Here is a 14,830-nt window from a genome sequence, read left to right as displayed (position 1 = left end):
CGATGTCATCTTCAGTCGACAGAAGTGACAAAATGGCCGCCCCCACAGATGGCTAAAAGTAGGTGCTTTTACTGCATAACTTATATTCCACAAACGCAATATTAATTAGAATGCCATATTTCAACTAGTGGGCATGTATAGAACATATTGTGGAAATAAAATATGTTTTAGTTGACTTTCGCTTTAATAATTTATGGCAGGATCCAACTGTGGCAATCATAAAACATTTTTTTTAATCGTACAAGCACAAATACACACGCTAACCAACAAAACATAAAGGCAATAAGTTGTATACTCACATTTAAAGTGGAAATCAAACCAAGGATATCTTTTTCAAGAATATGTTCCCAGCATTCCCACTATTTGAAACACGGCATTCGGATTAATATTGCGTTTGTGGAATATGAGTTAAGCAGCTAAATCCACCACTTTTTAGCCACCTCAGGGGGCGGCCATCTCTCAAGGCGCGGCCATTTCTCAGGGCTCAGGTAACGACCAATCTAGCCCGACCTGTTTTTTGAAGCTGAGCCGTGATTGATCATTACCTGAGGGTCTGTGATGTCATTTTCAGTCGATAGAAGAGACAAAATGGCCTCCCCCAGAGATGGCTAAAAATGGGTGGATTAACTCTTATTCCAAAAACGCAATATTTATCAGAATGCCTGCATTTCAACTAGTGGGCTTTAACTTTGATGATGTAACAGCCAAGGGACATGGACAGAGAGGGTCACTGATGGCGAGTTAACTTAGCTCATCAACATTTTGAAACATGCTCAACAGTCAGAAAAGTCTAAAAAGAAGTTAAACCCTGCACCGTATTGCCAGTTGAGAAACCCAAGCTAGCGTACCAGAACTTAAAAGGATTGTATTTTCACAAATTTTGAAGCCATCTCCTCTCCTCCATGAGACCCTATTTCAAACATAGTTCAGTTGTCAAATGTGTAAGGAAAATTTCAAGTTTTCATCATACTGTGATTGACAATATCATGCATCTCTAATTAAAAGGTGATTTTACAAACCATGGCATGACGGTGTTAGGCTTCAGTTTATATGGAACAAACACTTTTGGATGACCTACATTATGTTTCATATAAAGTATTCTGAAGTTCGAAAAAATGTCAATTCATGAGAATTTTCTTTTTCATTTAGACCTGCAAATTCACTGTACGCTTTAGACTACTAAACTTTAAAATAGCTAAAAAGTGCTTTTTAATGACTTAATTATTTCTTTATATGACACACCTTTACTTCCTACTATTGATCCATCTATTCATCCATTTTCTGTACTGCTAGGGTTTCGGCAATCATTTTATGGTTAAAATGTTCACAACCAGATATCTTGCCAGAACTTATTTCTGTATTTAGATGAGAGAGTCTGCGATGGAGCCTCATGATAGGGTTAGGGTTCTATTCCTGATGTGATGTTAATCACACAATATATACTCGCAAGTCTCGCAAGATATGCCATCTTTGACCTCTGAAGTTGTGTGCAATACAAACAGATTTTTCAGAGAAACATGAAAAATGCATGTATGTACTAAACCTCTGTTCATTTCCTTTTTTCAGATTCAATGGCATGTTGTACATCGACCTGTGCAAAAATGGTGACATTGATTTTTGCGAGCTAAACGCGCGCTTTGGGATCCGTTCCATTATTGCCGACCCAGTCACCTTTAAATCCAAGAGTAGCTATCTAAGCTTGGCCACCCTCCAGGCCTACACGTCCATGCACCTCTTCTTCCAGTTCAAGACCACCTCCCCCGATGGCTTCATACTATTCAACTCAGGAGATGGGAGTGATTTTATTGCAATAGAGCTGGTGAAAGGGTAAGTTTGACAATGTAAAATTCCCTCAACAAACACTGACAAAATCCAATACAAGAATGACGCCAAAAGAATCCGCTTTTGCAAAGATCATATTTCACTGTCAGAGTGGCTTTGCAAAGACAAGTCAATCACTGTGGTTAACAAACATGTTGCTACCATATAAATGTTTTGTTGACTTGGAATCTCAGGGCTCAATTTTCATAGATGCGAAAATGTCAGCATAACTTAAATTTCGTGGAAGCGCCGCGCAAGGCTCGCTGTGAGTGTACTGTCCACCAATTTGGCATACCGGCGTCCCTGAACAGCAGGACCACATATGAAAGCGACCCAGGTCACATTTGAAAAAAATGTAATTGAGCTGTTCAGACTGTCATAAAAAAATCAGATACAGGTCGCATATGGGCAAAAAAATACGATCTGGGTCGCATTTGCCTGCGGTGTGAACCTAGCCTTAGATGCATTTGTCTACTATTTTCTGTCTGGGTGGCACAGTGATCAAGCGGTAAGCACATCCGCTTCACAGTGCAGAGGTCGTGTGTTTGATCCCAGGCTCCGAGTTTGCATGTTCTCCCCGTCCCCCCACATTCTAAAAACATGCATGGTAGGTTAACTGGCTCTAAATTGTCCCGAGGTGTGATTGTGAGTGTGAATCGTTGTTTGTCTATGTGCCCTGCGATTGGCTGGCGACCAGTTCAGGGTGTACCCCGCCGATTGCTCAAAGACGGCTGGGATAGGCATGTCCGCAACCTCGAGCTTGCAACACTGAATCAGAGCCTGTTGCTTGCCAACAAACCACGGCATTTCTCGCTAAGTATGCAGCCATAGCAAACACAGGACATGTACTACCAGCTGGTGCTAGTACATTACTAGGTATTACATCCATCCATCCATTCATCCATCCACGCAAGCTCAGGGAGAACATGCAAACTCCACACAGGAAGGCGAGGCCGGAATCCAACCCATGACCTCTGAACTGTGAGGCGGACGTGCTAAGCAGTCGACCACCGTGCCGCCCTGGGTATTACATATGGCAATAAATTAAAATGGTATTATAACATTTATCTGAAGTCTAAATCTCACACCCTCGACACCCCTTGACAATAAACTTTCATCTTACCTCAACATGCTTTTTCAAGTTTCACTACGTGTTTTTGAAAGCCATGAGCTGGTGGCACTTTGGCTCGGTTTGCAAAGTTTGCAGCGCATTCAAAATGAGTTACCGCATTTCTCGGGCTATAAGCCGCACCTTTATATAAGCCGCACCTATCTATGTTGAAAACGTTTATATTTACTGCATTTACAGAACGATTATGAACTGTAAATGTACATGTATGTACCTGAGCAGATTCTTTCCTAACAGTGCCTTTTAACACTGCAGCAACGTTGCTGATTAAAACAGAAGAGAACCAAGAGAAAATAAACAGTACTTATCTTCATTTCACTGCCGGCTGCCGCTCTAGTTTGTCAGCTAATGTCCATCAGACTCCACTATCTATTGTTCTACTACATTCTACATATGCACATGTCTTGTTTTATGTTAATAAAGTCAGCCAATCTAACACACGACGTGCTAAATCAACAATAGCATTTCACATCGAAACAACAGAACAGACGTAACATCAGCCAATCGCATGCATGTGCACTTCACGGACCTCTAGGAAAACATAGAATCAAAGCATTACAGCACCTAATGCAATAACCTAGTCTATGGCACCCTCGCCTGTTGAACTCCTCCACCTGCAGTCACATCTAGTTAATGGGAAATGTATTGTATTGAATTGTACTGTCATTCCGGTTAGAGCGCCCCGAGCGGTGGAAGAAAAATCCACAGAATAGCTGCACCGGACTATAAGCCGCATGGCTCAAAATCTAGGAAAATAGTCCGGAAAATACGATATTTTAGAAAAACTCCGAAGTACGACCAGGGATGTGTGATGGTTGGCTGGCTTTTTTACAAACCTCCTTGCTGCTGCTTTTTGTCTCGATTAGGACATGGACAGTCGGACATCCTACAAGCAAATCTATACATCTGCATTAGTTTGAGTGTGGCGAGTTGTCATTGATTTTTGTTACATGCAGGTGCAATGCATTACTTACAAACCAAGAGCATGTCGGAATGTCATATGTTTGTACTTATCATCCACCCACAATCAAAAGTCACACCATCTTTCCTAGTGCGATTTATTTTTGAACATTGATCAACTGGAATGAACACAATCCAAAATGAAATGGTCATTTGTGTGTGTCGGGGGGGTATATATGTGTATACATACAGTATAACAGTATATGTGCAGAGCTGGGCACTTGACCCTTTTTTGCCGGTCCGGCCGCGACCCTCCACCCTTGACCTGGGTACCCTATATGTATATATATGTATCAGTCACAGTCAGTGCCGCGATATGTCAATCATCTGGGGTGGCACCTGGGGGGGTCCAGTGCTACCCCGGTCTCCCCTCTGGCGCCGCCAGTGATCTGAGTCTTGAGCATCTGTGATGTCAGTTTCGGTTGACAGAAGTGTCAAAAGGGCCGCCCCCAGAGATGGCTAAAAAGCGGTGGATTTTGCTGTTTAACTCATATTCCACAAACGCAATATTACTTAGAATGCCTTGTTTCAGCTAGTTGGCCTGCATAGAACATATTCTTGGAAAAAAATGTTTGGGTGACTTCCACTTTAACTACCTATGCTTGATGTTTAGCATATTTAAGATTGTTGTTGTTTATTCCATCTGTGAGAAATCTAACATTTTCCTTGTAGGTTATTCATCATGCACTTGTTAAACAAAAATTAAAAAGAGATCTTACTAAATTGAAAATGTTCTCCCCTGCAGATATATCCATTATGTTTTTGACTTGGGAAATGGACCTAATTTGATCAAGGGAAAAAGTGAAAGAGCCCTTAATGACAACCAGTGGCACAATGTGGCGATCACCCGAGACAACAGCAACACACACACTCTGAAAGTAGATGCTACAGCCACAATTCAGAGCATAAATGGGGCCAAGAACTTGGACCTGAAAGGTATGCAAAGAAGCTGTTGTTTGATCTTAAACATTGCTGAATTCACCACATATTGTCTACAATTTTTATTTGCCATACCATAGTCACAATGTTGCGTTTTCAGTCTCAAAATGAACAATTATGACAGTAGTTATTAATATAGTGTATTGTATTTCAATAATTATCTTGGATTGAAATTAGTTCATCCAAGATGATTTTTTTTTTTTTCTCATCTCTTCAGGCGACTTATTCATTGCTGGATTGGGTCCTGGCATGTATGGTAGTCTGCCTAAGCTGGTAGCTTCCAGAGAGGGTTTCCAAGGCTGCTTGGCTTCAGTGGACCTAAACGGGCGTCTGCCAGACCTCATCAGTGATGCCATGTTTCGTAGTGGGCAGATTGAGCGTGGATGTGAAGGTACACAGTCCCTCAGGTCTGAGCCTGACTTAGACTACTACAACATAAACTTCAACTCCAGCTCCGGCAGCTCATTCTACCTGCTCAATGCAAACAGTAGCACCGCAGCCTTGAATCCATATGGACGCTCTTCCATCTTGTTAGCTGTACTTGTTGTCTCACTTTGGCACTGCTAAGGCAAAGCCAAGCTTCCGACACCTCCAAAAAGCATGTTTTATTGGCCATATTGGCTGCCGTACAACAATGGAATCCGAATCACCAATACACTAATACATCCATCCAGTCACACAAAATATGACTAGGTGCTCTACTTTTGTAAAGATTGTGAGCCATATTATTATATTGAAGGATACTTAATAGTGTCTGGTACATATAGCAACTCCAATATTCTCCACGTTTGATCTGACAGATGTGCATCAACCTTTAAAGGCTGCAAATGTTTTAGTTGATCCAACTTCTTTAATTATCATTGAATAATTATTGCTATGCCTGTTCTGACATTGCACAGACTACAAATATTAAAATGAATATTAAAAGCAACGGAAAGGAACATACTATACGACTTTCAATAATGAACTGATATTTTTCTCCGATTTTCCTGTATTGTTGATGCAAATTACACTCTGCACAATTTTCAAGTCATCAACTGTTACAGTATCATTTGATTGCTTTTGAACAAACCTCCCAACAATAACAGTATTATTTTCCAAACATAAAAAATTTAAAATGCACTGTTTCAAACGCAGTGTTTCAAGTCAGTTTATAGGTTGTAAAGAACTGAAAATAGTCATTTGTTGCATTTGCAGCATTAGGAGGTTGTATTTGCTGAAATCAAAGCCATTTCAATCAAAAACACCTCAACAGGTCAAAATACAATTTAACATAGGACTTCTTATTTGATAGTAGCTTCACAAGCCTTGCATCCATTGAACTTGTGAGTTTTTGCAGCTGTGGGAGGCTGTCCTGACATCCTGGAACAAAATTTGAGCAATAATTGTCCAAAACCTCATAAGTTTAATGGATGCAAGAATTGTGAAGCTATCAAATAAGAGGTCCCACGTTAAAATGTTACTTGACTTATTTAGATGATTTCAATTGAAATAGCTTTTTGAAAATAAACATGATATGATAAGTGACTATTTTCACTTCTTTTCAACGTAATGTTTTCACTCTCTTATGTGAAAGAATTTGTAACAGTGCATTTGAATTATTATTATTATTATTATTATTATTATTTTAAGTACTCTTATCATTGGGAGGTTAGTTTAAAACCACTTACATTTTTCTTGAATGGTTGCAAACGATTATCTAGGAAGATATGAGAAAAACATTAGCTGCATAATAATTTGAAATGCAATATTAATCAATACATTGCAGTACAATAGTAGTAATAATGAAGTTTCTTAGCTAACTAAGTAACTAACTAACTGCAGAGAGTAGTTTATTGTCTATTATGTTTAGGGTGAGCGGTTTAATGGGCCAGACATTTCTTTGCACGATTGCAATGCATAGTCATATTGAATAAAACATATTTTAAAACCATTTTTTATACAAACACGTAAGTAATGATTCTTCATCCATGCATTGTCTACTGTTTATCTCAGGGATCTCCAAGTCCGGGCCTCGTGAGCCCATATCCTGCCTGTTTTTTATGTTGCCCTGTTCCAACACACCTGATGCAAATGATCATTATTGATCATTGAGTGTATTGATGATCATTATTGATCATTTGCATCAGGTGTGTTGGAACAGGGCAACATATAAAACAGGCTGGATAGAGACTCACGAGGACTTGACTCGGAGGCCCCTTGTTTTGTCTGGTTCAGGTTGGCGGATGAGCTGGGGCCTAGCACAGCTGACTTTGGGCTGGTCGCTAATGAATAGGAGGGCTCATATAGACAAACAAGCATTCACTCACACCTGTGGGTGATTTAGAGTGTTCAGTTAACTTGCACACGATTCAAATCTCACATAATTTTACTTTGAAATGGAGAAGCAAAAATTTTAAGACTATTATGATTGTTATTTCTAGATATAGTAAGTGACAAGTGAATGAAGTAGTGTTGTTTCTTGAACCATAAAAACACACAGAAAAACTCATAAAACTTAAAATGTGATTTAAGGCCTTATTCCGACAGTCTCAAATGTACATGTTTTGCTTAAACTATGACCATTATAAGGTTTCATTTGTTTTCCGGAATTGTACTTACATACAAAATGCTGATGAAAACTCCCCAAGAAATGTAATTGTAGGATGTACTGCTTCTGCTGTTGGGTTTAGTATGAAAAGCGGAATACTGTACACAGTACAGTTTTAGTGAACCTCAAAACATGCCAACGCTTTTAATTTGTTCCGACTTTCATTACAGCTACTTATTTTATACAGTAATAGCTGCATCGAAATGGGCTTTTGAACCACTTTGCATGAACAACAAGATGTCATTGTGGCAATATGTTTCCATCCTCCTGTGCAAGTTGTGCTATCTTTTACGGCTGTTTTTGTCATCCTCAAAAAGCTTCTGGGTCAGCTTCCATATGTTGTTCTTGTTTGCATGGAAATCATTTTCTGTACAGTAGTTGCCACATCATTCAGCTGGGCATTGAGTGTATTGTATTTTTCTTTTTGTTATAGTGGCATACAGACTCCCATGTTAGATAAATGAATGTCTGTTGACAGCAAGTGACAATGTGTACTTGTCTGTACTCACTGTGACAATCTGAATGAGGTTGATTATAATGTTTTTCGCTGTACAACAATAAAGTAATGGATGATTGATTCATTTTATAAAATAAAATCTCATCAATCACAGTTTTTTGGTCTTGTTTAATGTCCATGGCAATCTACTGTCTCATTTTTATGTGTGCTTGTATGTATACATTTTTTTTCCAAGCCAATGCATCATGATTTGTCATTTAAATTGCATTGTCATTTACTGCCTAGACTTCACTGCAAGCTTTTGACACATGAAATTGATTTCTTTTTTTTTCAGCCTCCATGCCATTATAAAAGCCCATTAATATTCAGACACGATTTGTTCCTAATAAGTTGAATCACTGGATGGGATACTACACAATTTAGCTGAATTGAGTGATAAGCAAGCAGGGTCATTTTTGACTCATAAAAAATACACCCCCCTCCAGAAGTAGTTACAATGTAACCACTTCATTTTGCTATAAACTGAAAGCATTTGGGGTCTGACATAAAAAGATGATATGAGAAAGATGATCATAAGATCAGTGTCTATTTCCAGGTATTGACGTCTGAGTTTTTGACGAAGATCGTATTTTACTATTTATAATATTGAGTTGCAAATACTTTGCTTGTTTCCGCAGAGTCTTTCTGTTGTTCTTTGTTTGGGAAAAGTGTGTGTGTGGGGGGTGTGTGTGTGCGTGTGTGTGCGTGTGTGTGCGTGTGTGAGTGTGTGTGTGTGTGTTTTTACTCCATTCTGTCCCCTCTTAAGCAGATTAAATACACGCTTAAAATGGGGAGGATTAACGTAGCCAGTTTAAGACCTTCCACTTCTTTCACCTGATGAACCTAATTGTAATTGTGTGTGCCATTATTTTGTTGCATGATTAAGGATCCCACGATTTGGGAATTTCACACAGTCAGGGGTCAGCAAGGACTTCTTTGCTGGCTAAAGCACTATCAGAAGACTGACCTACATTTAAAACATCAATTCTCATATTTGTGCCGTAAAATTGTATTAATGTATTTCTAACAGTCTCTTTCCTCTAAGTCATTTTTCTCTTGGTTACACCGCTTGCAATATTGTAGGACGCGTAGGTGGATGTTAGATTATTTTTTTTTCCAATCAGATTTTTGCCTCTTCTGTGCCATACTGCCATGTCGATCTAATTGGCCGAGAGCCTTCAGAATCAGTAGTGCTGGCCGATGTAATTTAAACTGTATTAGGAATGGGACTGTTTCTTTGATCAATCAGATTTTACATTTTCCCATCAAAATCCGACAAGCTCAATGATGACATCAGCATCTTCAGTCCTCTGACTTGTTCATTAGCGCGAGCAAATGTGCAAAACTAGAAAAATATGTCTGTCGCAATGTGCACATATTATTAGATTTAATAAACAGCATAGCTGGTGAGTATGATATATTTTAGTCATTTGTCTATATTTTTGTTGTGTTATTAGAATATTGATAGGGAACTGTTCCAGAGGATGTACAGATTGTGTTCAAGCAATGCCACAAGGAACTCCATGCACACGACAATTTCCTGGTTTTACATGGGCGAGATCAAGGTGCCCGCCTCCAAGTCATAAAAATACAATATATACAGTACATTTATTACAACAATATTTGACCATAGACTATTTACTAGTACAATTTCATATGTACCTGTGGATGCAAAGTGACGCTTGTAGTACATCGCTGAATCCATTCCTTTGAATGGAGTGAAATGAGAGCAAGCCCCGTCTTTCGATACTGTATGTATGATGTCAAGCAAGGAGCACACATCCTCCCCTCACACTTGAACATTAAGACCCCAAGATAGTTGAACTCCTCCATTTTGGGGCAGGAACTTTCATCTTTAACCGTGATTTTAACTTTGCTGCTGGACACTATAATCGTGTGGATTTAATCGGCATTGGATTACAATACAAAGTGCAATCCAGGTTCGAGCGACTTTTTACTGCACTTTCAACATCCTGGACGAGATAGCAGGACCTGCTTGAATTGTTGTCTGATCTGTCAGCCACCGCAGGCGGTGGAGGCACTTTGGACAACGTAAACAAAAGTGGAGCTGCCGAGATGCGCTAACTAACGACAACTTTATTGCACGCCTCCGACCCTGGTGAGGATAAGTGGCTCAGAAAATGGATAGAAGTATAGGTGGATAGCAAATGCTATGACACTGCACTGTGTTGTTACTGTCATAATTTATACTTGTTGGAATACAAACGGCTCGTTGAATTGCAGCTATGGTAAGTGATATTTTTAATCATCTGTTTTATTTGATCACATGAAATTGACCATTAGCGCTAATGTAAATAATGTACACTTGTACGTAGTGTGGTCAAATGTGTGACCCGCTGCAGCTACACACTGTCGAAAATGAAATATCCATTATGACGCCGGTCGGCTTCTCTTCCACCAAGCTAAGTTTTTTGGTGGAAACATTGCAGTATGGCTGATCTTTCCGCAGTAGTTTGCTATATATTTTACTCCAACGGTGTATTTGTGGTTTGCAGTCATCATATTGATTTTTCTTTATACAGTACAGTATTCTTGAGTTTGTTGCTTGGCTGGTCGTGTCAGTGTGGAATAGCGGACTGTCAAGATGATGATGGTTATTTATTGCTAGCTAACAGTAGCATTATCATTTTGATTTGAACATGGAAAGCTGTAGGCCTACTAGTCCAGCGGGAATAGAGCCAATGCAGCGTCAGTCAAAAATCCCTCCTCGTCTTTGAGATTACGCCAGCGAATGAAAGCCATTGTTGATCTTTTATGCGGGTGGACTTAATTTTTTTAAATTTATTTTTTGTTATACCTTCAGGCAAAACCTTTTGTTTCTTTGGTTGTTTTGCAGCTTCTGCCTTGACACCAGTAACTGTACGTAGACGTGAGAATCGACCAATGGGAAATGGGGGAAGTGACGTATGCCGCGAAGCAAGTCAGCACATTTGTAGTTTTTTGTGTGGTAGGGCTCCTACCTCCCCCTCAAAGTTGCTTAGTGCCAGTAAAAGCGATAAAGACCCTCGCAGGCCATGACAAATGTAGCATTAAACCAGTTCTAAGTCGATGTTTCATCAGAAGAGTTTTGAAAATATTTTATTAAGGTCGAAAACCTACCTAGTGTTGCTTTAAAGGGGAAGTCAACCCAAAGTTATTTTTCTAGAATATGTTCTATGTAGGCCGCCAAGTTGAAACACGACATTCTGATTACTATTGTGTTTATAGAATATAGCAAAATCCGCTCGTTTTTAGCCATCTGAGGAAGCAGCCATTTTGTCACTTCTGTCAACTGAAAATGACATGGAAGTTTCTCAGGACTCAAGTAATGACCAATCACAACTCACCTGTTTTCTGAAGCCATGAGCCATGACTGGTCGTTATCTGGGCCCTGAGCAACTGTAATGTCATTTTCAGTCAACACAAGTGACAAAATGGCCCTCAGAGGGCTAAAAACGTTTTGTCTTTGCTGCTTAACTCATATTCTAGAAAATACAACATTCATCAGAATGCTTTGTTTCAACTAGTGAGCATGCATAGAACATATTCTTGAAAAAAAACATGTTTGGGTTGACTTCCCCTTTAAAGGAATGGCAAATCTGGAAAACTGTTGATAATCACTACACCACCAAAGGGTTCAGGGATTGCCCCGACAACAGGCACTGACCACATTAAGGCCACAGCTGCGGTTGGCTGCCTCAATGATGGAGGCACGGAACATGATCTGCTCTGACTCACTGTCACCCGCCACCCAAAGGGCGTGGGTGAAGTTCTGCCGGAGGTGGGAGTAGAAATGACTTCTGACAGGGAACTTTGCTAAATGTCTCACAATAAGTTTGGGTCTGCCAGGTCGGATTGGCATCTTCCCCGAACATCGGAGCCAACACACCAGCAGGTGTGATCAGTTGACAGCTCCGCCCATATCTACACCCGAGTGTCCAAGACATGTGGCCGCAAGTTCGATCACACAACCACAAAGTCGATCATCGAATTGCGGCCTACGGTGCCAAGTGCATGAATGGACATCCTAATGTTTGAACATGGTGTTCGTTATGGACAATCCATGATGAGCACAGAAGTCCACTAACAGAACCCAAGTGGTTTTCCTGGGAGAGGGAAGCCTGTGAGAGTGATTGCAGTTAACTTAAATGAAGGCCAATCAAAGAAGCACCTCTCATTCTTTTTAAATGCAGCACGGTAGTCAAGCACTGACAGTCTTGACATGGCTACACCAACATTAACTGCTCTTTGTCTTAAAAAAGAGGCACTACATTTCTAAAAATAAAATACACTTTGTAAATTGTCATGTCATGTCATGTCATCTTCCAAACCGCTTATCCTATATAGGGTCGCGGGGAGTTGCTGGAGCCTATCCCAGCCGTCAACGGGCGAAGGCAGACTACACCCTGAACTGGTCGCCAGCCAACTTTGTAAATTGTATATTTCTAAATAATTTGAATGCACTGCTTTGAACTGGGGCCGAGCCGCAGTGAAGCGCGGGCTTTCCAGACCCACTTTCTTTCTGGGTTTGGCTTGCCTGGCTAATACGCTCCATGCTTGCTATGCAAGCAACATGGTGCATTTAGTGTACTTTACAACGTCAGGAACCTTTAAACGCACTGCGCCATTCTGCACATCAATCATTTTTCTTCCATTTTAAAGATTGAGAGAAGCCAAAATTGAAATCGATTACAATTTTGATTGAGGCCCTATCGCTCGTCCATGCCAAGAGTTTCATATACCAAAAATAGTATGTAAATAGAGGTAATTTTTTTGATGAAAATTCTGTACATAATCCAAATTGTTTATTCAAAAAGAAGGATGTTCCTAACGCAAGGTTCCATTGTGAAATACAGTATTGAGAAAGAGTAGGAGCAATTGATAACTCAAAAATATTGAATAAATGATCAGAGGTGGGCGGCACGGTGTTCGACTGGTTAGCACGTCCGCCTCACAGTTCAGAGGTTGTGGGTTCGATGCCGGCTCCGGTCTCCCTGTGTGGCGTTTGCATGTTCTCCCCGTGCCTGCGTGGGTTTTCTCCGGGTCCTCCGGTTGCCTCCCACAATCCAAAAACATGCATGGTAAGTTGATTGGACACTCTAAATTGACCCTAGGTGTGATTGTGAGTGCGGATGTTTGTCTCTGTGTGCCCTGCGATTGGCTGGCAAACAATTCAGGGTGTCCCCCGCCTACTGCGCGAAGACAGCTGGGATAGGCTCCAGCACGCCCCGCGACCCTTGTGAGGATAAGCGGTATCGATAATGGATGGATGGATGATCATTTTACAAAGGTTTGCCGGACCGTCATTCGTCATCCGTCAGCAGCCTGGGTACCCATCCGTCATCCATCAATCCGTCTATTTTTCAAGCCGAATCAAACTGTAATTGTATGTCGGTCAGTCCGTTATTTTATGTTATTTTAACCGCGCTTCTGTCAGTATACATCAAAGGTCCGTCAATCGTCAATGCGGGAAAAAACATATGGTCCAACAGATGAAAAATCCATCCATCAATCCATCCATCCATTATCTGAACGGATTTGATCAAAATGGTAAATGGAGTGCACTACGTACATCATAGCTGTTCAAACAGCTTTACACTCACATACATTTGACATTTCACATAGCCTACACTTATTCGCCAATTTATCGAACTGTTAAGTGTGAGCCTGCTGCAGCTTTTACTTTAACATTTTGCTTACCTTAACCATAATCATGTGTCATATTGTTGCCAAAGGTACAATCCTGGTTGATTAAAATGCTTCCTAGTCCTTGTGCAAACCGAAATAAATTGCCATTCAAATTCATCTTCTATTTCATCTTCTTCTGTCTTTTAGCAGTTTTGGTGCATTACTGCCACCTTATGAAATGGAGTGTGGGCCTGCTAAATACCGTTTCACAGCCTCCTAACTCTACTCTTTCCAAAAATTAAAATAGAAATGTCAAACTTAACTCACAAGAACTTCTCTGTAAAACGGTCTCTTTATTCAAAGCTACTGTATTACTTCATAGCTCATTACCTCCGTCTTGCCTGCTGCTGTCAGACTCTTTAACAAGAACATTGTGTAGTCTCTACATACTGGCGGACATTAGTGCAATTGTGCAATCCTGCACCTGAGCTGATATCGTGCAATAGTCAACATTGCCCACTACAGTTAGTCTAGTTCTATTTTTATCAAATGCTGTTCCTTATATTTCACTGCAGCACTGTCACTTCGTTAGAGTATTTTTCCTCTGGACTATCTACAGGCTAAAATGAGTGTTTCTTCATACTTTATATGTAGATGTATATTGGTGTGTACATGTGTATATACACATAGTTACTGCGTATATTTACATAGGTTTGATTATGAATGTTTGCCGTTAATGTTATACATTAATGTCTACATTATGCCGCCGTCTCTGTGTGACCTATATCTTTGCTGCTGTGACACTGAAAATTTCCCCACTGTGGGATCAATAAAGGCCTTCTTATCTTATCTTACCTTCTTATCTTATTAATTAGCAGAGCTAGGCATCGGCCCTCCATCCCCGAGTTTCCGTCCTGCATATTCAATCGACGCACGTGGTCCCGGCCCATCCCTCGCCGGCAACAGCCAATCGGTGTCGAGAACGTAATCTTCACGTCACACGCCGCCAAACAAAGGAAAAATATAAAACAAATACAACTGACACACACACACGCACAGCGTTGTCATTGGTGAAATAAAAAGAATATGGGACACATGTCATTGCGTGGGACCGCAAGGTACACCACACCCTTTTATTTTTATTGTTTCCTACTCGACCGCATGTCAGGAGTGCGGCACCTGCAGGTGACGCGATATCGATTAAGTCCATTCTTGACGCCAGTTGGCTGACTCCAACCGACGGGGACCACGTGGGTCAATTAAATAT

At 40.5% G+C, this 14,830-nt stretch overlaps 1 protein-coding gene across 1 annotated transcript in view; it reads left to right on the top strand.

The window, feature by feature from the left end:
- The window catches only part of nrxn3a (neurexin 3a), an 81,711-nt gene that overhangs the window by 36,328 nt on the left and 30,553 nt on the right, over positions 1–14,830 (top strand). The window contains exons 12-14 of the mRNA XM_086050052.1: positions 1,567–1,827; positions 4,656–4,846; positions 5,067–5,240. Coding sequence (XP_085906178.1) covers positions 1,567–1,827; positions 4,656–4,846; positions 5,067–5,240 — 626 coding nt within the window. The remainder of the gene's footprint in view (positions 1–1,566; positions 1,828–4,655; positions 4,847–5,066; positions 5,241–14,830) is intronic.

This window comes from Filicampus tigris, chromosome 13, assembly GCF_054856515.1.
Source record: "Filicampus tigris isolate MCC_2025a chromosome 13, RoL_Ftig_1.0, whole genome shotgun sequence".
In the NCBI taxonomy this organism is placed as follows: domain Eukaryota; kingdom Metazoa; phylum Chordata; class Actinopteri; order Syngnathiformes; family Syngnathidae; genus Filicampus; species Filicampus tigris.
Note: the sequence above shows the minus strand (reverse complement) of the source record. Positions and strands in the feature narration are given on the sequence as shown.